A 24,872-nucleotide genomic window follows, 5' to 3' on the forward strand; every position below is an offset into this window, starting at 1 on the left:
GATGGGTCTGATGTTTCTTCATTAACTAAGTATGCACACAGTCACAAATGCGTAAAGGGATAGTTCATCTAAACATAAGTATTCCAACATCATTTACTAATCGTTCACGTATTTGAGTTGAGTGTGTTTTGGGCCTAAAGGGACGGTAACACTGCCAAATGCAAAGTTTCAAATTTCACTCCTTTCCAAAGTTCAAGTTTGGTGAACTCGTCTCACATGAAGACGTGTGACCACGGCGTGACCTCTTGGCTGAATTAAAACAATGCATATTTTTGCAGTAAAGTTAAGAAGATTGTATATTTTTACATTCTGAAAGTAATACTATTTATTATACGTTAAACTATTTGTTATGGCAAAAAGGTCATATCACAACCATTAAAGAAATTTTGTGTGCTCTAAGTCTAGAGTAACCCCGCACCACGGCTTAAGCATGCAACAGTTTCATTAAATTCAACTAACTTGCTCATTAAGATTCTCGTCAGTCTGTTGCTCTGCAATGACAATAGTTCAATTCAATTCAATTCACATTGATTTGTATAGCGCTTTTCACAATACACATCGTTTCAAAGCAGCTTTACAGAAAATGCATGTGTCTACATTACAATTTAGAGTGATCTGTTATCAGAGGTGACTGTGTCCGAGTAATGCATTTCAGAAATGTACATACACAAATCACACAGTTTGCTAATAATAATTTACGGCAGAAACAATGAGATCATTGAAGTAATTATTGCAAGTTGTGAACAATGCATGAGAATGCAATGCATTACATAAAGTCGTGATGTGAATTTAATTCGGACACATTTTAGGATGCAACAACGTATGAAGTTGTTCACATACTTGCGCGGAGTATGTTTCAGGCCCCTGTAAGCATATATATGATTTATTTCCCCCTGCAAGGCACCCACATTGGTGTCCCACACAAGTTGGAGCCCACATGCTCATTTGTTATGGAGCCCATAAGCTAATTCTCCAACAAGATGTAGCACAAAGAGAAACTATACAGTAAATGGAGACGTGTATAAGCACATGAAGTCAGTCCTGTGATGTATATGTCTGGAGAAAATTGGCCATAAGTGACTGAAACATTGGAAAGGCATTTTTCCTGAGGGGGAAGGGCAGGCATAATACCTTTTTTTTCTTATCTCCATTCTGTCTGAAAAGAAACAGATGCAATCTGCAGTTTCTGTCACTGCTTTGAGAGAATGCAATGAGTGAAAGATCTGGGAAAAATGTTCTGCAGTTCAGGTGGAGGTCCATATGGGGACTTTATGCATTTGAGGGGAAACATGGCTGGCAGGGAATCAAAGTAAATAAATGGATGAAGACCTCATCCTTTTAATTAATAACTGTTGTCAGCAGCACAGATGTTTTCAGCATTGAATCTGAGTGGTGTGATTCTGCTACACTGTTTAGTTGCCTCTAACATGAAGAGCAAGTGAGGGGTTTGAGTGATAAATGCCCTGAGTTAGTGAAAACTGAGGCACTGGTTAAGCTCTCAGTGGGAGTGAACCTACCATCATACTGTGACCTATAATGCAGAACAGTCAGTGCTGTTAAATTTTCCACAGCTTACTTGGAAACGGAGAGCTGATTCACACAATGACGGGAAACTGGCTAATAGGCTAAATGATTTAAGAAAATCATAGTATAGTCAAAGATTGATATTCACATTAAAGGTGCTATAATAAATGTTTGTATTTTTTGCTAACTTTGTCATCCTTAGCCTTTGTTCACACTACACACACATCTGTTTTGACGTTCAAATCTGCAATTTAGGACTGACTGTGCTGTAATTCTTGTCAAGTGATGAAATCTGTTCCATTTGTTCAGACAGTGTAGACAATATATCATGTATCTACATGCATTACTATAGAAAGCATGTAAGCATGAGCATAATGCCAAGACACATTGTGCCCCAATTCACATACTTATGCACTATTCTATGTCATTTTATATTATAGTATGACTAGTGTGAGTAGTATGTTCACACTGAAAAATGCACCTCAAATACCCAGATTATGCACCTAAATAACCACACACAAAAAAAACAAGAAAAAAAAACATTTCTTAAATACCGAAGACTGACACTGAATAAAATGTTCCCTGTTAAAAAAGAAAACACTGTCTCTTTATTCACTCACACATAATAAACTGTGGGAAAACTGGCTATTTCAGGAATGGTTTAGTCTTTTGTCCTTTTAAAGATAAAGTACTTACAAAAACTATAAATAACTTTCATAACAGCACGAGGGCTGGTTCATGCCCAACGATAAGTGGTTCAAGGACTGCAATGCCAAAATAAAAGCACTCGGGTCAATATCAACACACATCTTTTTATAAACGGTGTGTTAAAGCATAGCTGAAGGGACAATAACATGTGAATTCAAATAGGAAACCACAACGAAAGTTTTACACAGATGTAGGTACATAAATTGTACTTTTACAGTGGTAATTGTGTCCTATTCAAAACTTACCTACGAACTTACCACTAGGTCGTCTGTCTGTATGAATGAAAGCATCTGATATCTAGAGCAGCCTGGGCCAGTAATTTCCACCCTCTGCTGGCAGAAAAGCGTTATTGCAAAATACACCGCGACGTTCAACCCAAAATGAAACTTCTGTCATCATTTACACATTCTCATGTTTTTTTAAACACATGGCTTCGCAGAAAAAAATAAATAAAAAAATAAGACTTTTCCAGGCAATGACAATAAAAGGGGAGGAAAAAAGAATACAAAAGCACCATACAATAGCATTATTCTATATGACTAGTCATGTACTATGCCAATAGTGTATCTAAAACATACGGTTGAGCGACGAACAACCCGAAAATTAAGTCATTATATTAAATAATTTGACTTAATCATTCATTCATTCATTAATCCATCAAAATATTATTATAAAATACATGTTACTTATAAATATTAAACATAAAAAGTAGGAGGGTAGAACAAATCATTAAACATAAAAACAAAACTCTCACAGGAAAAGGCATACATTGACAACATAATCAGTTAGTAATATGTAGTTGGTTTTCTCTTATTGTTTCGTCATTCAATTTCTTTGTATGACAGCCTGGCCAAAATTATCACAAATAAAACAATTAACTCAACACAACTACGCAATATGCTTTAACAATTATTATTTAATTATTATTTGATGTCGATTTTCCTAGTCCGGACTTTTGGCCATTAACAAACGGAAACTGTCAAAAGAAGTCTTTTATTTTGAAAGGCGACTCTGGCCGCCATCATCATCACGTAACAGTGCGTCGCTGCTGTCAATGTTGGATCGGGTAACTTTACAGCAGCTGCTAAAATTATTTACTCTAGTCTCTTAATGCACTTATTATGGTTTGTAAAGTTTTGAGTGCATGCAGTAGGTTACACCCAGCAGAGGTGTTTATTTATGAAACAAGTGCAGTATGCACTGTTGATCAAGCACTGTTCTTATCATGACATTTCAATATAGCAACAGCTAAAACTATATTCACGGACTTACAGTCAAGGACAACAGGACATGCTTCATCTTGCGCTGGTTTAAATGCACGAGGTTAGTTTCCCTAGTGGTTCGGTTGCTTTGACAACACGGGAAGCCGTTATGCGTTTATGCTGGAGTAGTTGTGTTTCTACAACAACACAAGTGTGAATGAATCACTGGAGACCAGCTTGAGCTTTACATCTAATCACTTGAGAGCAGAGGAGCCAGTAAGGAAGGACTCTTGTGCTGCTCATGTAGTGATTAGATGTTTTGTTCGTGCTAACTAGACTCTTATAAGTGATTTAAAATAGTCAGTCCTGATGAGATGTGGTTGCATCTCTTGACTTTGGCTGGCTGAAGTCATTAGTGTTGATTGAGATTCTCTTGAAGGGAAGGGAAGTATAAAAATCTTTTTCTTTTGTTCCCTCACTCCCTTTTCTCTGTCTCTACCTGCTATGGACCAGATGAACCCTCCAGCATTAGGGCAGTCATCTGCCCTGTTCCCAAACCTGCAGCAGCCTGCAGGAGGAGTTGGGAAAACCGCAGTCCTCCTGGCCAGTTCTTCAGGGCTCACCAGCTCTGATATGGAGCTCCAGAAAATGCTCATCGACGAGCGAATGCGCTGTGAGAACCACAAGACCAACTACCAGACCTTGAAAGCGGAGCACACCAGGTGAGTGACTGTGTGAAACTTCAAGGTTGATCATTTCTACAGTTCTGGGATGCATTGTTGGGTTCAATTCTGCAAATGTGTTTGCGTGTACAGGCTGCAGGATGAATACACCCGGGCGCAGAGTGAACTGAAACGGCTGCTAGGTGATCGACAGGTCGCTCAGGAGAAACAGCAGCTGCTGCTGGCCGAGCTCAGAGGAGAACTGCTGGATAAAACACGAGAGCTGGAGGAGCTCAAACTGCAGGTACACATTACTGTCCACTTTACACTTCATTTTACATAGGTAGGCAACACAGAGAGTAACTTTCAGTATTTATTGTAAGCAATTTCATTATGTCACTCAAAAATATTATGTAAAACTCTAGTTTTTGACATACTAGTTGCTACTAATTAAAACTTAATAATACCAAAACTAATCGCTCATACATTCAGATAACAATATTCAAAGTTTCATGAAAATTCTTATTATTGCACATCAATTAATAATTATTGCAATACAGATAAAACATTTGGATACACCTTCTAGTTCTTTATTGTGACTGACTATTCCACATTTTAGAATAATATTGAATTAATAAACCATTAGGAAATATGAGGAATTGGAAAAATATTAATTGATATCTTATATTTATCTTCTGTTCTTGTCACACACACACTCACACTCACACACACACTCTCACACAATGCTTTGTCCAGATTTTTTAGGAAAACAAAGTTTTCATTTATGCTGAAAATGAATGAAATCAGGACTATAGAGCGTTATTAAACATTAAATATAAAGCATTTTAGTATTTAAATACTGTTATAGCATTTTAAATGTGCTTTTATATTTATATTTACAGTTTCACTTTTGTAATTTTAGTAATAAAAGTACTAAAAGTTTTAGTATTTTTTTTTTTCAGTTTTAGTAATTTTTTGAAGCTTTTCATATTTCTATTTAGCTTAATTTTTTTTTAATTTTTAGTCATTTTAGTACTTCAACTAAACCTTTATTATTTCATTTTTAATAGTTGTAATTAACAATAACAACACTATATAAACGTATTTTGGTGCTGCAGAGATAAGCAAACAAAAGTGTTTTAATACGCTTAAATAAAGGCCCGTATGTTAACTATAAAGTCCACACCACAACTATAACGATAATGGCACAGAGAAACAATATCATTGGAATCACTTTCAGAACAATTTTTTCCAGCTGATGATTGATAAAAACATTGACAGCCAATCAAATTCCATCCTGCTTTAAAAAGCTTGAGCATTTGAAGCACTAGACGACATAACTGCAGCAAGAGCTTATCATAAACAGAACGATATTGCGCATTGGTGTGGACAATAATATAGTCATCGTTTTAGATATCGTTCTTGGTGTTGAACAGGCCTTTAGACATTTGGCTGACGAAGTAGCACTTTTTTGTGTTGTGTTGATCATGTGTTTGTGTATGTGTTTAAGGTGCTGACCCCTCAGCGGCTAGAGCTCTTGAGAGCTCAGGTGCAGCAGGAGTTGGAGGCTCCCATCAGAGAACGCTTCAACAAACTCCAGGAGGTAACAGACGCCCCTCTGCACCAGCTGACTCCCACTCCGCAACTATTAACTCCACTTGCCATGACAGCTACATGAGTACATGCTACGAACAGAATCCTGTCCATAACAGATGGAAAACAAACTGATAGCTTTGTCTTTACTGCATGTTATGAAAGACTTTTAGATACTGTTTAATGTAGGTTTAGTCTTGATATGCTCTTCTTTATTTCTCTCCCTGACAGGAAGCAGAGAATTACAGGTCAGAGTATAATAAGCTTCGTTATGACCTCACTTTCCTCAAGTCAGAGTTTGACCACCAGAAAGAGGAGCACGCTCGAGTCCTGGAGGAGAGACGGATACGACATGAAGCTGATGTATGTTTTCTCTATTTGAAACTGTGTTTTGACCCAGCAGCGTCTCTTTATGAAGGAGTGTCATATATGTGATTCTGCAGGTGGCTCGACTCGAGCATGATAAGGAGGATCTGGCCGCTCAGCTGCAGAGCGGAGATCCGGCACGGAACGGGAAGCGTGTCGAAGCACTGCTGAGGGAGAAAGCTCAACTGCACCAGCGGCTCAGAGTCCTGGAAGCGGAGGTCACTGAACTCAGAGCAGAGAGAAACAACTCAGGTGCTCAGGCTGAAAACGTGCAGCGGATTCAGATCCGGCAGCTGGCCGAAACCCAGGCTGCAGTGAAAGCCCTGGAGGTGAGCGTACTAAAGTAAAGAGTAATGATAAAATAAGTTTATGCTTTACTGTTTAGTAAAAACGGTGTAGTTCAGTGTATAAAGTCAGATATATTTTTTGAATATTAAAAGCTATAACAAATTTGTCAGAGCGGTGGCACAGTGGGTAATACACATGCTCATGATACATGAAGAACCATTCACTCAGTATTCCAATCCCATTTCCTCCCTTTCTCAAAGCTGTCAAAAAAAAATGTAAATTATTATATATATATATATATATATATATACACTCACCTAAAGGATTATTAGGAACACCTGTTCAATTTCTCATTAATGCAATTATCTAATCAACCAATCACATGGCAGTTGCTTCAATGCATTTAGGGGTGTGGTCCTGGTCAAGACAATCTCCTGAACTCCAAACTGAATGTCAGAATGGGAAAGAAAGGTGATTTAAGCAATTTTGAGCGTGGCATGGTTGTTGGTGCCAGACGGGCCGGTCTGAGTATTTCACAATCTCAGTTACTGGGATTTTCATGCACAACCATTTCTAGGGTTTACAAAGAATGGTGTGAAAAGGGAAAAACATCCAGTATGCAGCAGTCCTGTGGGCGAAAATGCCTTTGTTGATGCTAGAGGTCAGAGGAGAATGGGCCGACTGATTCAAGCTGATAGAAGAGCAACTTTGACTGAAATAACCACTCGTTACAACCGAGGTATGCAGCAAAGCATTTGTCAAGCCACAACACGCACAACCTTGAGGCGGATGGGCTACAACAGCAGAAGACCCCACCGGGTACCACTCATCTCCACTACAAATAGGAAAAAGAGGCTACAATTTGCACAAGCTCACCAAAATTGGACAGTTGAAGACTGGAAAAATGTTGCCTGTTGAAAATGTTCTTGAACATGACAATGAGTTAACTGTACTAAAATGGCCCCCACAGTCACCAGATCTCAACCCAATAGAGCATCTTTGGGATGTGGTGGAACGGGAGCTTCGTGCCCTTGATGTGCATCCCACAAATCTCCATCAACTGCAAGATGCTATCCTATCAATATGGGCCAACATTTCTAAAGAATGCTTTCAGCACCTTGTTGAATCAATGCCACGTAGAATTAAGGCAGTTCTGAAGGCGAAAGGGGGTCAAACACAGTATTAGTATGGTGTTCCTAATAATCCTTTAGGTGAGTGTGTATATATATATTACTATTTTTAATGTTTTTGAAAGAAATCTTTTATGCTTATCGAGCTTGCATTTATTTAATCAGAAATCTTTATATATTATGAAATATTTCTATATTCTATATAATATAGTGAAATATAATTACAATTTAAAATAATAGTTTTCTTTTTGAATATACTTTAAAATATAAGTTATAATAGCTGTATTTTCAGCATCATTACTTCAGTCTTCAGTGTCACATGATCCTTCAGAAATCATTCTTCTAATATGCTGATTTTATACTCAGTTATTATCAATGTTGAAAAGAGTTGTGCTGCTTAATATTTTTTAATAAACTGTGACACATTTTTCAGGATTCATTGATGAATAAAAAGTTTAAAAAAAAGAACAGCATTTATTCAAAATAGAACAATATAAATCTGTACTATTACTTTTTATCAATTTAACACATCCTTCCTGAATAAAAGTAATTAATTTCTTTCAAAAAAGAAAGAAAAAAATACTGACTCCAAACTTTTTATTCATCAAAGACGCCTGAAAAAGTATCACGGGTTATAAAAAAAAAAAATGTTTTACCGCACAAGCACAACTGTTTCCAACATTGATAATAATCAGCATATTAGAATGACATATTAGCATATTAGAAGGATCATGTGACACTGAAGACGATGATGCTGAAAATTGAGCTATTTAATATTCATAAATATTTTAAGTATAAAATAAGTTATGTACTGTGGAGTCAAAAAGTCTGAGATCACATAAAACGTCTACAATTAAATCTAATTCAAACTTATGAATATTATGAATATTTTATTTGAAATATATTATGTTCTGCATTTCAGCATGTATTTATTCAAATGTGACACAACATGTGTTATATAAATTAAAACAATATTTTATCAAGATCCATCTGTTAATGTGCAGGCGGAGAAGCAGTCTATTCGTATGCAGTTGGACCGGACAGAAAGTGAACTTCTTCTATCTCAGGAACAAAACACACTCCTCACAGGCAAACTGCACAAAGCCGAGCGGGAGATCAACTCACTCAGCAGTCAGGTACACGAACACAGCCTGGACGACCTGACCAGTCAGATTCTATGATCTCATGTCCCCATGCTTGATATCTGTAGCAATATATCCTGGCAATTGTGTATGATTTATTGTCCAGGTTGAAGAGATGAAGCACACGCACAAGCTGGACTTGAGTAACGTAAAACTAGAGTGTGTCAGAGCCAAAGGAGAAATAGAAAGAGACAGAGACACACTGCAGTGCCAAGTAGAGGGTAAACATATGCTTCCTTCTCTTTTACTTTCTTTAAACCTGTTTTACATTAATAACAGTGTCTTTCTCTCTCAGGTCTGCAGTCAGATATTGAGGTCATGAAGTCAGCGTTGGAGAGAAATAAAGACTTGATATCTGAAAAAGAGCGAGAGATGGTGCGCAGGGTTCAGGCAGCGAGAGAGGAGGAGATACACAAGATGGCCACCCTTCAGGAAGAGAAGTAAGCACTAATATTATCAGACAAGGTTCTAATTTTAAAGCCTCGTGGGATTTTCTACATCTTAATGCGTTTATTTTATCGTCACCAGGCTGGAGCTGGAGAATCGTTTATCTGAGCTCGAACAGCAGAGAGCTCTTCAGGAGGCAACAGGAAACTCTCAGAAAGAGGAGTGGGAGGAGCGTCTCCGTGCCGCCCAGCTGGGGGAGGAGTCTGTTCGTAAGGAACTGCAAAACCTGAGGCAAGTTTCTTGAGGGTCATTTATTTTTTATTAAAGTCCACATGAAATCAGAATGAACCCTTTTTACTTCCTGGTCTTATTTGGAAAATTAAGTCCCGCTTTTGTTGTTAAAGGGGGGGTGAAATGCTCATTTTCACTCAATCTCCTGTTAATCTTGAGTACCTATAGAGTAATATTGCATCCTTCATATCTCCAAAAAGTCTTTTGTTTTATTAAATTTTTAACAGAAAGATAGGCTGTACCGAGTCTTTCCGGAAAAAACCGAGCGGCTGGGGGCGGGCCGTGTGGGCGAAGCTTAGCTGTGCTAACGCGCCAAGCTAGTGACAACACACAGAGACATTTGTTCAACAAACAGTTTTACTCACCGTCCGGTTCCAACGCACGACCACGAACCTTTATCATTGTGACTGCTTGATCCTTAAGCATTAGACGATCTGCAAATCCGTCGATATGGGCTTTGTTCATAAAACAATCATCGTCGAGATGCAGGGAACAAAAGTCTTACACAACTCCGTTTATGCTCAGGAAAACAAACTCAATCCACGGGTTCCTTAACGCTGGATTCTTTGGGAATCTGTGCAGGGTTGTCTTGCCCTGGCAACCAAAAACACACTTCTTTGGTGACATTGACTTCCCAAAAGCCGGGCAGGGCGCTTTGATGGCGAACTGCTTTCACTCTCTTGCTCTAGTCTTCGAGTGCGCGCGCGCCCGCGATCTTACCGGAGAAGTGCCCTTACGACCCATATAAGGAAATTCCGCCCTATCTTACGTAAGACAGAGCCATACTCGAAAAAAACTTTCCGAAACTTGTGACAAACCGGAAGGAGTATTTTTGGAACAAAAATACTCCTTCAAACGTACAACTTAGTTTTTGAAACTTTGTCCATGTTTAGCATGGGAATCCAACTCTTTACCAGTGTAAAAAACTCAGTATGCATGAAATAGCATTTCACCCCCCCTTTAAAGTCACAATGAAACGGAAGTAGCAACAGATCTTTTCTTACATATTGTGATGTATAAAATCATACAGATTATCGTCAAAGAAAAACGTAGGCCAGGGACTTGGTTCTGTAAATCGGTTGTTGTGGGATTTTAAGTTTTTTGACTCAAAAATGGAAGGAGATGAACGTGAGCTTGCAGGGGCGGGGTTTAAGCGGACCAAATCATTGGAGAATTCCTGCATACGTCACTAGAGAGAAGTCTGTCGTTTCACCTGAAGATCCAGTTGTGACATTTTGATTAAAAAATATATTTTTTAAATGAAACCTATACATGGATATGAACCTATTCATGAATAAGATCTATTTAATGGTGTTACATTAAATATGTTTCTCCCTGGAAGGTCCAGGAGATAAAATAGGTTGCAAATGCCATTTATGTTGACTTTGAGTTACTTTTACTTTTAAATTACTTAAATGCTCAGTAGCTGTAAATGGCAAAATAATATGATTTTCTATCCGATTACATGTGATACAGAGCCAAAGTTCAGCAGCAGGGTCAACAGCTGGAAGAGCTGGAGACCTCAAGAGCAGAAAATGCAGACCTGAGACGGGTAAGTGCTGTAAAATGAGGGAAATTACTGTGAATGCACATAATATTGAGGTGGAAGTCATGACGTTTCACATAACTCAAATAAATGTAGTGAATTGTGTTTATCAGCAAAATGCTGAGCTGAACCTACAGATAGGAACTCTTTCTCACTCGGAGAGTGAGCTGCTGGACACCAACAGCAGACTGAGAGAAAGTCTGGAGCGAGTGAGAGAGGACCTACGGAGCGCTCGCACACAAATGGAACGGACCCAACAGGAAGCCGAGAGGTACGCCTTACGGTAACCTGGATACTGGCAACGCTGTAAAAGGGGAACCAGAAATATTTCAGAGAATGCTGACAGCTTGCTGAGCGAGCATCAAAATGTGTTGTTTAGCATTTTTTTCAGATTAGAGGCTTAAAATAGAGTTGATTGCTAAGATGAAATGTTGGTTCTAAAGCAAGATTTAGCTTGTATAAAAGTGCTTGATGGACATTTTTCCCCTCAATGACAAATATGGATGATTTGTTGATAATGGTACATTAGATCTTTTTTGTCCTGAAATCATTTAAAAAATGAAACCAAATCATTATCATATCAAGCCATGTACCTAAAATTATATAGATTTAATCTTTCTGTATGTAAATTATTTATCCTGTTTATCTATCCGGTGTCTTATTTGTCTATTTTTTAATACGATTTTACTCTGTTTTTTCTATGAAAATAGAGCCTTAGATGCTGACATGGTGTTAAACAATCAAATCAAATAAATTCACGCTCAGATACACTTCAAATGTTTGTTTTTTTGTGGATAGTGAGTGAAATAAATTGTCAACGTTTTATTGTCACAGGTTGGTGGAGGAGAGAAGGGTGGAATGGTTGGAGGAGAAACACAAACTGCAGGACAGAGAAGCGGAACTACGGGAGAAATACAGCCAGGCTAAAGAGCGCTTGCAGAGGGCAGCATTTGCTCAGAAAAAGGTAGTGCGTAAAGCCGTCAAACTACATTTTGCTTATACTCTCTTTGGGTTTAGGAATTTTTTTCTTCTTCTTCTTCTTCTTCTTCTTCATAATGATTACTATTAAAGGTGCATTATTGGTCTGTTTTCTTATCCAGAGGAAAACCATGACTGAAGTAAAAGAAAACAAACTCCAAGACAAGATTCAGCTCCTAGAAGCCAAGATAGAAGAGCTTGAAATTGAAGCAAGCACTGCAAAAAAGTACTTTCTTGTTCTGTTTATAACATATATATTATAATATATATATATATATATATATATATATATATATATATATATATATTATAATGATCATGTAAATTAAATATAACAAATTAAATGTACAATATTTTATATTGTGTGTATGGTTTTAATGGGCTGTTTACACAGAACGCGTTTTTTCATTGTTTTTCAACGGCTAGACGGACATCTTTAACTGCGCTCCTATGTTTTGCAGCGTCTCGCACATGATATGGCATTCGAAAATTCAGCGCTAAAGTTAAAATAACGCGTCTCTAGACCGTATAACTTTTTTTCATTTCACTGACCTGGCTGCGTCTTGTGTTTTTAACAGCAAAAACACATTCTTCGTGAACCGGCCCTTTGGGTATTTGTTGTTATTTATGTGCGTGTGTGTCTTTTTGTATAATATTTCTAATTTATTGATGTGTTTGTGTGCTCAGGAAATCCTCATACTCTGAAGAACACGCTCAGCTCAGCAAGCGTCTAAAAGAGCTGCAGAGGAGACACAACGAGTTTCGCCGTCTGTTGCTGGGCAACCAGATGACCTCCTCCACCCCTTTGGCCCAATCCCTCCTCATCCCAGCAGAGTCCATCTTCTCAAACATACAGGTGTCTGCAATCATCCCATCCACATAGTAGAATATTCTCTTGTCAGCCATAACAAAACCCAGGACATAAATCTACCGCTTTCCCATCCTCCTCTCTCTCTTATCCCCTCTTCTTCCCACTCATCTGTTCCTGCATTTCCTGTCTCAGGAGGAGCAGCACCAGAGGGAGTTGTGTGTGCTGCGGAGACGCTTGGAAGAGTTGGAAAACAGTCAGCAACAGCAGCTGGAAGAGCTGGCTGCTCCTCTGGACAGAGACAGAGAGAGACTCTCAAGCCCACGGGACGTCCTTCCAGACCTTTCTTAACCACTACTACCTGTGTTTTCATTCTTCCTGTGCCAAAAACCAGACAAACTGTGACATTTGTGAGCCGTTTTCTTTTAAACGACTCGTGCTTCGCAACACAAAGGTCAGAGTGGTAATAATAAAAACCTGTTGCACTATTTTTTAATTATTTGTCTAGTGTTTTATTTTTTTTATTTTTTACTGAGGGGGTTACATTGAAGTTTACATACATTGTGGGTTCGGTTGTCGAATGACCTGAACATTTTTTCAAATCTGACAAGCCATGTTTTATATTTTATTTTTGATATTTACCATATCTTTGTGAGTCCAAATGTGCATCTACACTTGACTGGATACAGGGGCTGACATTGTGTATGTATTAAATTAAAATGATTTCATTCTGACAAGCATGTCTCTAAAAGCACTCACCCATGAAACGTGTTTTTAATAAAGAACTACATCGTGTCTTATCTTTTTAATTCTTGATTACTTGCTTTGACAGAATAACAATGAGTAAACTACAACTAAATTAAGCCTAATCAAAGAACCGGAACGTCTGCCAGAAATGGCAATTTAATTTAAGTGGTGGGCCACAACACAATGATAAATTATTTCTAGTACTGTCAAATCGATTATTCACATCTAATATATAAGTTTTTGTTTATATGTGTGTATATATTATATAATATGAATGTGTGTACATATATGTACATGTGTACACACACATATACTGTATGTATATATACATATATATATATTTACATATTTACTTGACTTAAAGCAGATTTAAACTTTAAAAATGAAATTTAGTTCTGTCAAATCGACAAAGTTTTTGTTTATATGTGTATATATTATATATGTATATGTGTATATATATATATATATGTTTATACAGTATATATGTATATATATATGTATGTATATATATGTATATTATATATATATATATATATATATATATGTATATATATATATACATGTATATATGTGTGTGTGTATATATATATATATATATATATGTGTGTGTGTATATACAGTATATATATATATATATATATATATATATATATATATATATATATATATATATATATATATATGAAGAGTTCAGATGCAAAAGCCTCTAAATGCCATCTGAAATTTTCTCATAGAATGATAATTTTTATCAAGCTTGTATATTTAAGTTCAGTAATTTCACTTAAATGGCAATTAATAGGTAATCTTCATTGCCATTTAAGTGAAATTATTGAATTTAAATTTATGAGCTTGATAAAAATGATCATTCTATAAGAAAATTTCAGATGGCATTTAGAGGCTTTTGCATCTGAACTCTTCATATATATATATATATATATATATATATAATAGCCTATATACACATATATTATATAAACAAAAACTTTCTGTCGATTTGACAGAACTAAATTTCATTTTTAAAGTTTAAATCTGCTTTAAGTCAAGTCTATGTCTGTGTTTCAAAACATATTGAGCAACCTATCCAGACAGCACATGCCCAAAACGCAGTGCGCATAACCCGATCTCATGAGAAAACGTAACATTTTCACGTTTTGGTGAATTCATATAAACTTACAATAGTTTGTAAGCATCAAGTGAAAATTACGAATGATTGAATTCACCACCAATTCGCCAAAACGTAAAATACTTACGAATTACCATGAGACCATGATGTTCTGAATGTGCGCACACTATGTTGTCTTTAAATGATGCTCAAAAATCCTGCAGTTGATGCTTAGTGCTGTACTGTACAACATGCAATGATTGCTTTCCTAGGCTCGTGCAGCAAAATGTATCCATCCTGCTGACTCGGAATGATATGCTGTTGAGGTAGGCAGCTCACTTCGCTTTGAAACACAAGCGTCTGCGGACGGTGAGTCGATACCCGGACAGTGGCGCACACTCCTCCTCCTCCTCCAGCGCGCATCTTCTGAGGCACCAGGAAACTTGCCGCTTTCTATCTGTCATACAGTCATGAACTGGAAACTGCTCGTGTTCGGTAGTGTGTGCTTACTGGTCTTGGGCGAGGACGCGTTCGTCCAAGGGAAGCGCGACGCGCGAACATTAACTTTCTCTCGGACTGCACGCGGACACTCGAGACGCAGACGGGACACCTGGACTGGACAAACGCGTTTCACAGCATGCAAGACTCCACTGTCACCCAAAGACCAAGAGATTCTGCTCAGCCACACACACGAGGTGAGAACGAGACACTGAAGGTCACAATCCAAATGCAGTATGCTTTTTTTATGCTGTTTTTTTACTTTTGACATTGAGTCAAAAAAGTGGCCTAATTTACCTGAGTGCATACTACATTTATGGCGACAAAGTTTATAGTTGTGTTAAAATAATTTCTGTACATATTTACTAACAGTTATGTATTAGATATTTTAATAATAGCCTATTTTTTTTAATTTATTTATTTTTGTCCAATGTTGTTTTGGACACTGAAACTATTTACTTTAATATATTTAAGAATAAGAGCCTTATTTTATATGTAAGGTTCTACAGGATTGGAACATCACAAGGGAGAGTAAATGATAGGAATTTTAATGTTATGTAAAACAATTCATTTAAATGACAGACTGAACAGGACAGTCCACTTCCATCAGTATATGTGACAGTCTGTCCTCTGGTCTTTTTTTTTCCAGACGGGGTTTCATGGTGATGATGGATCCAGTTTTACCCTCACATGGGTTGGAGATGGAACTGGGGTTAGTCATTTTTGCCAAATCATAAAAAGGATAACAGTAACTAATAGATATATCATCATAGTTCTCTATTTTAAGGTTAATGTATTGATAATATGGATGAACATTGCAGCATTTGTCATATTCAGTCAATACATCAAATTGTTCATGATAAAATGCCATTTGCTTAGTGTGTGTGTATTGTGAAAGCATGCAGAAGTAGTGTGAACAATTTTTTTTTGTCCGTCTCAGGTAATCCTGGTCCTTTCCACACTCAGCGCTCTCTCAGATTCATTTTATGAAGGCGGTTCGACACGCCTTTACAGGAGGTCAGTGGTGCAGTTTTTTACCTGTTCTCAAATAACACGGAGCTTTTACTGGTGCTTCTGATAATCAGCTATGCAACCATAATCTCAAAAGTGCCAAATATCGCTTGGTTATTGGCCTAGCCAGTTGTTTACAAGATACATTTAGATGCAACCAGTCGGGACTTCCTTACTGATAAGTTGAATCTTTTTTACAGTGATGACTATGGAAAGTCTTTTCATGATATCTCCCATGCCATCAACAACACATTTATAAAGAAAGACTTTGGGATAAGTGCTGGACCTGGGAACCCTCAACAGGTAAATAAATGTGCTAACATTAAGTCTGTAGCCATGGCTTTATCTCTGAGAAAGTCACTTGTCAAACGTTTCTCAATGAATTCTAATTAATTAGCTAATAACTAATAGAAATAGATATAGATATAGCAGATTAGTAATATGACCTTTGTTCAGTAAAACTTTATGATTGGGTAGTTGTCAATCGTGAGAAATATGTTTTTTTTCCCATTTTGACACCAGAGAGATTCTGTCCAATCAGAAAAGGATATGACGACAGCTCATGGTTTTAACAGACATTTTTATTGACACGTAGTGTCAAAACCCACCACAAACCTCAAACAACACCTCTTTAACTTCCTATGAAGTGGGGTTGGTGTGAAGCTATAGTTTCCAGCTGTTGTACCATTGTTCTTTGGGACCCTATTTATTCCATTGGGTTGTAATTCAACTTTTTGTTGCCATAACAGTTGATTCTAACGGCCAACCTGCCTTTCACCGAGACGCTAGGAGGAGTTATTCTTACGTCGATGGATGCTGGTGTGACGTTCAGATCAGTGCAGCTTCCATTCCACCCAGCACAGGCCATTCAGTTCCACTACCAGGACCCAAAATATCTTGTGGTCATTAGCATTGATGTGAGTAAGGTTTCTCCTCCTGTTTCATCAAGCCCCCTTAACAGTTTGTGAGGTGACTCAGGTCTTTACAACCCCCCTATTGTATTGTTACTTATTTGTCTTTTTAGGATGGGCTATGGTTCTCACAAGACTTTGGAAACAGTTGGTCTGAAGTTCATGAAGGAGTTCACACATTCACATGGTGAGAACAATAACACAATAACAGGGATCTGAAGTTTTAAGTTTAAAGAACACATGAAACATTTGAGAATGTCTGTTTACACACACATATATTAAACAAAAACTTATGTTAGATGCGATTAATCATGATTAATAGTTTTGACTGCACTTACTATATACTGTATATATATATGAAGAATTCAAATGCAAAGCCTCTAAGTGCCACCTGAAATTTTCTTCTAGAATGATCATTTTTATCAAGCTTGTATATTTAAGTTCAATAATTTCACTTAAATGGCAATGCAAATGACCTATTAATTGTCATTTAAGTGAAATTACTGAATTTAAATATACAAGCTTTATAAAAATGATCATTCTAGACAAAAATTTCAGATGGCATTTAGAGGCTTTTGCATCTGAACTCTTCATATATATATATATTTGTATATGTATTATACATAGATACGCACACACACATATAAATAAAATAATATATATACACATACTATGTAAACAAAAACTTTTGTTAGATGTTAGATTTGATCAATCGATTTAACAGCACTAATATGTATATAAATTATATATAAATTATACACACAGATATATACAGAATATAAATATATACAGTGTATATATATACTGTATATATGTGTGTGTGTGTGTGTGTGTGTGTGTGTGTGTGTGTGTGTGTGTGTGTGTGTGTGTGTGTGTGAATAAATCTGCTTCATTTCAGTAAATATATATTTTTTTATTCATTTCAAGGGGATCTGGAATTACTCTTTTCTTCAGTTCCAGCCCAAAAGGAACAGGTGACTCTTGTTGTTTTTTTCTTCAATTAATCATCATTAGAAAAGAAAAATCTATCTTGTATAGCTTGGCCATTCAATTTAATGCTTATTAATTGACTTTACTCATTAATTAACTCTATTCATTGTGTTCGAACCAGTGGAGGCAGCAAGACGAGGCGAGCTTATTTTGAGACGGACGCAGGATTTTGGCCAAACCTTTGCCACCATCGCCAAGAACATCTTTTCTTTTGGATACATTGGCGGCTTCCTGTTTACCTCAGTCATGGAAAAACTGGTGTGGATCATTACAGACACACACTGCATGTTGACCACCCTTTTTCACTTTCCCTTCTGTAAGAATCATCATGGCATGCTTGATTTATGAGATGTTGTGTTTACAGGGCTCTCCTCGTGTCATCTATGTGTCTTCAGACCAGGGTGACCATTTCAAAAAAGCCCAGCTACCATCAGCCACTACAGAGCAGGTGTGAAGAACACACTTATGATACAAATTTTAAATAAATGTATTTATAATGAATTAATGAATATACATAAATAATGGATTATTATTGTTATTATTATTATTATTAAATGTATTTATAACTCTTTGTTGTAAATAATATATGACTGATATTATATTATAATTACTTAAATACATTAATAATTATTATTATTAATAATATAATTAAGTCTATTTATTTATTTTTCATAAATATGTTTGGGGAAATGTTTGCAAGTTGTGCCATTACTTGTTGGTCCTGCTGATTTGGCAGAAAAAAAACCCTGCCACAACCTCTCACAAAGATGATTCAAGAGCCACACACACTCATAACACTGTGTCCAACTCACTGTTGATGTCTGTTTGCAGTTCTACTCCGTTCTGGACGGTGATGAGGACATGATCTTCATGCATGTGGACAACCCTGGAGGTGCTGTTTCACGCTTGTTAACTTCATCCATTCTTCTTTCTCCATACTGTCAAAGCTGTAAAAGAGAAGTATTCTTATTATTTAACAGCTCAACCACTGTTGCTGTCAGTTTAACACTATGGAGGCAGGACTTGTCAAGCGAGTTCCACTTTGTGCTGACATATCATAGAATGTCTCTGCACAAGTTGCTAGACTCTTTTGGGTCAGTGAGTACGCTATTCATCTTTGAGTCTGGAGGTCTTTGTGAAGCGACGATCACTGGAAACAGATAAGAGTGAGGATGGTGTAGTCTTTCAGTCAGGCCTTTGCTCTCACACTAGAGGAAATTGCACACAAATACACCCCTCATTGTATTTACATGTATGTATGACCTACAGTACATGGTTCATGTGAGGAGTTATCTTATTTCCCATCATGCTTTTACATTTCGATCTGTTTCTCACTGGACGTTCGATTCACATTTTGTCCCATGAAGCCGGTTAGATGGGTTTGCGGTGTTTGAATAATGATGCTTATGGCTGATCTCTTATCTCGTCTGAGAGAAAGCTGTGTCAGCAGAGTGTTTGTGTGTGATGTGATCTCACATGCTTACAGCAGACACATATTTTGGGACAATCTACACCTCTGATGACCGTGGAATCCTGTATTCTAAGTCTCTGGAGCGTCACCTGTTCGGCGGGGAGGGGAAGAGCGATTTCACTAACGTTACATCTTTGAGAGGGGTCTATCTCACCAACAAACTGGAGGAGGGTATGAACATTTGTTTCATGTTATTTCAATTGTCCTTAAAGGGTTAGTTCACCCAAAAATGAAAGTTCTGCATCAAGGATTCTCCACATTTGATGCTCCATAGATGTGTGTTAATAAAAGGCATAATTACATTCACTCATTTCATATGGTTTCCTTCTACAATCTCTTAATGAATTTTTAAAGCGTCAAAGTTTTTGTGGAATGGAGGGACAGAAATCGCTCAAGTTTCATTAAAAATATCTTCACTTGTGAATGAAAGGCTAATGGGTTTGGAATAACATGAGGGGGAGCAAAAGATGACAGAATTGTAATTTTTGGGTGAACTATCCCTTTAAGTACCAAATAGCCAATCACAATTGTAACGGAACTGAAGTCATCACCTCTTGGGCCGCAGATGGACGCATTCGTTCAGTCATTTCGTTCGACAGAGGTGGCCAATGGAGATTTCTGAATAAACCAGAGAATGTGGATTGTCCAGAAAACTCGGAAAAGGTAACAGCTGAGGACTGAGTGAAGAGACTGTTGAAGTTGAAGTTTTGATGAGCACAGTTTTCATTGCTCAGTTTCCTGTTCAAACAGGAAGTTGAGGAAGAACATATTGAACATATTTTTAAAATGAGGCAATATTGGACGAACATTTTACAAAAGAAAAAGCCTATTTTAAAAATTTTTATGCAAACATTGGCGTATAGATTAGCCTCAAATCTTTTGACGACCGAGACGTAATAGAAGTAGTGATAGATGTTTTCTTCAGTATTGTGATGTAAATCCTAGTAAAACGGATTATCAAAAAAGAAAAAAAATGTAGGGGAGGGACTTCTAGAGTGAATTTTCATTTCATGCAGACTTCATGCAAAGGTTACTGTAAATGTGTGTTCCAGTGTAACCTGCACATCCACGGAGAGCACAGTCACTTCAGCGGAATCACTCCCATGCTGCCTCTCTCTGAACCCACCGCCACTGGTCTGGTCATCGCACATGGTACTAGTCCCTCCCATCTATCCTCACAGCTTCCACCTTCCCCAACAAACTGGTCTAAATGTTAAATGTCACTGCAGGCAGTGTTGGAGACTCCATTTCTGCTGCCCGGCCAGATGTGTATGTGTCTGGGGACGGAGGTTACACCTGGTGGGGGACTCTGAGAGGACCTCACCACTACAGTATCCTGGACTCTGGAGGCCTGTTAGTGGCTGTGGAGGCGCATCGAGACAGACAGATCAGCTCCATAAAGTAACACTACCACTTGCCCTGTTGAAAACATCTCTTTTATGTCATATTTCGAAATGTAATTTGTGTTTGCTGTCGTATATGACTATGTATGTGGATGTTTTCAGGTTTTCCACAGATGAAGGACAATGTTGGAAGACATTTAATTTTACAGGCCACCCGATCTTCTTGGCAGGACTGGCATCAGAGCCAGGCACTAAGACAATGAATATCAGCATTTTCGGCTACCGCCCAGATGATGATGATCAGCCCATGTGGGTGGCTGTCACCATAGACTTTGAACACCTGCTCACCAGAGAATGTAAGAAACTTTTTGAGAATTATGGACAGAATTCAAAAACTGTAATAAGTGTCATATGAATATCATTAAGGCTCAGACCAGCGTTGGGGAAAGTTACTTTTAAAAGTAATGCGTTACAATATTGCGTTACTCCCTAAAGCAGTGGTATTCAAATGGCGGACCTCGCCAAGACCCCGCCTTGGTTGCATCTGGACCACAGGGCATAATTGCGCTATTTTACAAGGGAAGACAAAAAACTTTGAAATTACTAGTTAACTTGGCTTTGTGCTCATGGTGCGAGTTCTGATTAGTAGTTTTTTGTTTTAGTAGTTTATTACTTTGAACAAAATATAAAAATGGTCCATACTTTTCTTAAGAGATAAACCCTGCACCCCCTGTATGTTTTCTCAGTCCCAAGGTCTTCTATGTGCCATACACATAGGTGTCTAAACGTAAAAATAAAATAAAAATGATAATAGCCTGATAACATCTGATCTTATATGATACGCCGTGGACTAGTTCGTTAAAGGAGAACTCCGGTCAATTTTAACATTTTTTTGGTAATTTTGGAGTGCTGTCAGTTCAGAGAACAACGACAAAAATCGGTGTTGCCTACACCTTTTTATCCTCTATTTAAAATTTGCACCCTGTTGACTTCAATGGGGCAAGTTTTAAACCTGCTTTTAGCCTCTTAACATCCTTGATGTGTCATTACAAGCGTCCAGCCATGTGAGTGATTCCTTTAGAGTGAACGCGGGTGAATCTGACTGCAGTAGATGTGAAAGATATTAATAAAAGTGATATTAATTCAGCCAGCGCACATACCTGTATTTACATCCTGTTTTCGGTCCAAGTCCATAGTAGTCGATTGTCGAGTTCACGCGGATTGGTTTAGTTACCTATGATCACGCGCGTGAACTCGACAATCGACTACTTGTAATGACACATCAAGGATGTTAAGAGGCTAAAAGCAGGTTTAAAACTTGCCCCATTGAAGTCAACAGGGTGCAAATTTTAAAAAGAGGATAACATGGTGTAGGCAACACCGATTTTTGTCGTTGTTCTCTGTACTGACAGCACTCCAAATTTACAAAAAAATGAGCTCAATGTTAAAATTGACCGGAGTTCTCCTTTAAGCTGAATAATCAGAGTGATCTCTCTCACCGACATGCTGTGCCGCAGGTTCAATATGCTCAAGGCCAACAGACACTCAATGATAGCCCAAATTTCTCCAACTATCAACTTGCGGTTACTGCATTAAAAATGGAAAAATTACAGTTCCTAAATTCTCTCTAAACTATCTCTCTGAGTTCTGGGTTGTTGCTAGGTGGTTGCTTACTGGCTCAAGTCTCTTTGATATTCTAGTCCCTTAATAATAATTATTTTTTTGTCAGAAAACAAGATTTTTTCACCAGTTTTATCATCTACCAGGTGAAATCAGTATGATTGCTTAGAAAATGAACACCATTGCTCACACTACTCAATATCATTCATATCTGTACCACAAATGTGGCAATTTAAAACATAGATTTAGGGGTTTGTTTAAATCGTCATATTTCCTAGGTGGTGAACAGGACTATGTGAATTGGTTGGCGCACACTGACTACGACTCTGACCCAGAAACAGACGGATGTCTCTTGGGCTACAAGGAGACATTTAGAAGACTGAAAAAACTTTCAGCATGTAGAAACGGGAGAGGATATGTGGTCAGCAGGCAGCAGCGCCCGTGTCTTTGCACTAGAGAAGACTTCATGTGGTAGGAAAAATGGTAGAACACTTAGGTTTGGACTTCTGCTTGTACCCAAAGGGTTTTCTGAACATCTATCCTGTCAACAGTGACTATGGCTTCTATCGACATGAAAACAGCTTGGAGTGTCTCCCACAGCCTGACTTCCTGAATCAAACCCAGGATATTTGCTTAGATGGGGAGCTAGAGGACCTTCAGACTTCAGGGTGATTAAATACATCTTGTATTCTATTTCGAACAAATTCCTAAACTCATACTCACACTTCACTGTTATAATTATACCACTGTGTCAAACAGGTATCGTAAGATTCCCAGCGATAAATGTGAGGGTGGTTTCAGCCCTCTGAGAAGAAACAATGCTTTCAAAAAGAATTGTGGGAAAGACAGTTCACCTACTTCCTCAAATTTGCATACTGAGAAATCAGTAAGTAGTTCATTTCTGAGAATTATTCATTCATTTTAAGATGGCCAAAAACATTCAGTAAAAAATCATTTTAAAGACATTTTGGGCCATTCTTTGAGGATGGATGTTATATACAATATGAAGAGCATAAATACTTTTAATAAATTAAAATTTGCTTACGCAATATAAACAAGTGTGCTGTATTTTGGAATCAACATGGCTGTCGTTCAGCTGCATATGTGATGTTTTCAGTAGTTCAATAAACAAGATGTTAATATTGAGAAACTTACATTGTGGTCCCCAAAATTATCAGTTACTTTTGGCTGCAACTTCGAACCTGCAGATCGAGTCAGATCAAATTCCCTCCCTCCAAAATGCACAGACTAAAATAAGAAATATATTAGACCCTTAATAATTGTTGATAAATTTATTTACTGTCTTTTTATTTGCAGCCAGGCATGCTGGTTCTCATTGTGGTATGTACTTGTGTGGGGGTCATCGGTTTGGTTATTACTGCAGCTTTAATAATCACTTCAAGGAGAATAAACTGTAGGCAAAGGTAAGGTAACATTATAAAAACCTTCATTGTCCTGTGTTCGATATTACATCCATTTAAAGCCACGTTTAGTATCTGACATAGGTTGAATTCAGGTTGATTGGGACACTTTTTTCCAGTCATCTCAATGACAAAAAGGGTCTCAATCAACCTGAATTCGCCCTACGAATTGCCTTGCAAAAGTCACATTCTCTTCTGGTCAAATTCTGTCCCCTGCAGGTCACCTTCGTATCGGTTTTCTGCTCTGCAACTCCAAGAAGATGATCTGTATGTTAACCTTGAGAGCAGCCCCAATGGCAAAACAAATGGTTTCCAGGACCAGGAGGATTCAGATGATGTGAGCTAGATTAAGCAAATAATATTACCCTCTCTTGCATCCATTCAGTTTGGCTGTTTATATTGATTTCAATTTGAACGTATAATAACACCCCCCCCCCCCCCCACCCCTATGATTTCCTAATAAATGCCTATTATTATTGTCATTATTATTTTGCATTCACTTGCTGACCTTTTTACCTTTTCTTTAGGATCTCATCGAATGAACAACATAAGTTGGAACAACTCAAGATTTGCAGACAGAAGTGAATTGTTTAAAATTAATCTCTTCTCAACCCCAGGCACTGTAACCGGACAATAAACAGCTAGAAATAATGTTGAGCTGAAAATGATATCTTGCTGCTTTCAGGTTTTGTTTTATGAAGTGTCTTATAGGCACCATGGATAATGTATAATTACGAGTGAATTTACCTTCACACTCTGTCTTTTGCACTGGAATCATTCATATTCCCTCAAGCTGCTGCTGGCAATCCTCCTTGAATTTTGGCACTATGTATTTTCAAATAAACCAATCTACTGTTTTTAATTTGTAAATAAATTAAAATGCATTTAAACAGCCTGCATTATTTATGCTCTTCCAATCATCCACATTTAAATAATTTTTTACACCATATTAAGTATATTTATATTTCAGAGTATATAATCATAAAATAATTTTAAGGTTTTTTTTTTTTAAATAGCTTCATATAGAATAAAATATGTTACATTGCATAGTGCAAATTGCTCTACCACTGTAGCTAATACAGAGGTGTATAGTCCAGGGGTCAGAAAGTAAAAGTCCTGCCATATGTTTATTC

The 24,872-nt window shown here is 37.4% G+C and overlaps 2 protein-coding genes across 5 annotated transcripts; both read left to right on the plus strand.

Annotated features, from left to right (window-relative positions):
• Window positions 1-3,239: 3,239 nt before the first annotated feature.
• cep83 (centrosomal protein 83) lies at window positions 3,240-13,432 on the plus strand (the record flags this gene model as incomplete). Of its 3 annotated transcripts, none has more annotated exons than XM_079868076.1 (16): window positions 3,240-3,555; window positions 3,948-4,156; window positions 4,250-4,400; window positions 5,607-5,699; window positions 5,921-6,052; window positions 6,133-6,384; window positions 8,478-8,609; window positions 8,722-8,836; window positions 8,911-9,055; window positions 9,144-9,293; window positions 10,770-10,845; window positions 10,953-11,110; window positions 11,674-11,803; window positions 11,940-12,043; window positions 12,505-12,673; window positions 12,821-13,432. In XM_079868076.1, 16 exons carry the CDS (start codon window positions 3,547-3,549, stop codon window positions 12,974-12,976), a joined length of 2,181 nt encoding a protein of 726 aa, XP_079724202.1. In that variant the 3' UTR covers window positions 12,977-13,432. The 3 variants fall into 3 exon arrangements, with proteins under 3 accessions (XP_079724202.1, XP_079724201.1, XP_079724203.1); XM_079868075.1 differs by having other exon boundaries at window positions 3,245-3,298; XM_079868077.1 differs by lacking the exon at window positions 3,240-3,555 and having other exon boundaries at window positions 3,939-4,156.
• Window positions 13,433-14,842: 1,410 nt separating this feature from the next.
• LOC307156615 (sortilin) lies at window positions 14,843-24,626 on the plus strand. Of its 2 annotated transcripts, none has more exons than XM_079868073.1 (21): window positions 14,843-15,169; window positions 15,622-15,684; window positions 15,913-15,989; window positions 16,184-16,286; window positions 16,733-16,900; window positions 17,008-17,081; window positions 17,822-17,868; window positions 18,006-18,142; window positions 18,249-18,332; window positions 18,716-18,776; window positions 19,371-19,526; window positions 19,921-20,018; window positions 20,408-20,507; window positions 20,585-20,756; window positions 20,861-21,054; window positions 22,597-22,789; window positions 22,870-22,986; window positions 23,078-23,204; window positions 23,636-23,742; window positions 23,959-24,076; window positions 24,267-24,626. In XM_079868073.1, the coding sequence occupies exons 1-21, from the start codon at window positions 14,945-14,947 to the stop codon at window positions 24,279-24,281; spliced, it is 2,436 nt and encodes an 811-aa protein (XP_079724199.1). In that variant the 5' UTR covers window positions 14,843-14,944; the 3' UTR covers window positions 24,282-24,626. The 2 variants fall into 2 exon arrangements, with proteins under 2 accessions (XP_079724199.1, XP_079724200.1); XM_079868074.1 differs by having other exon boundaries at window positions 14,860-15,169; window positions 19,374-19,526.
• The last annotated feature ends 246 nt before the right edge of the window (window positions 24,627-24,872 follow it).

The sequence above is a fragment of the Squalius cephalus genome (assembly GCF_949319135.1).
Source record: "Squalius cephalus genome assembly, chromosome: 4".
Taxonomy (NCBI): domain Eukaryota; kingdom Metazoa; phylum Chordata; class Actinopteri; order Cypriniformes; family Leuciscidae; genus Squalius; species Squalius cephalus.

Bases quoted from the DNA above. Each gene is read 5' to 3' on its own strand.
- LOC307156615 (XM_079868073.1), top strand. From the start codon at position 14,945: ATGAACTGGAAACTGCTCGTGTTCGGTAGTGTGTGCTTACTGGTCTTG. The intron at 18,143-18,248 runs GTGTGGATCATT...TTGTGTTTACAG, and splicing joins CCTCAGTCATGGAAAAACTG to GGCTCTCCTCGTGTCATCTA. The intron at 19,527-19,920 runs GTATGAACATTT...CTTGGGCCGCAG, and splicing joins CACCAACAAACTGGAGGAGG to ATGGACGCATTCGTTCAGTC.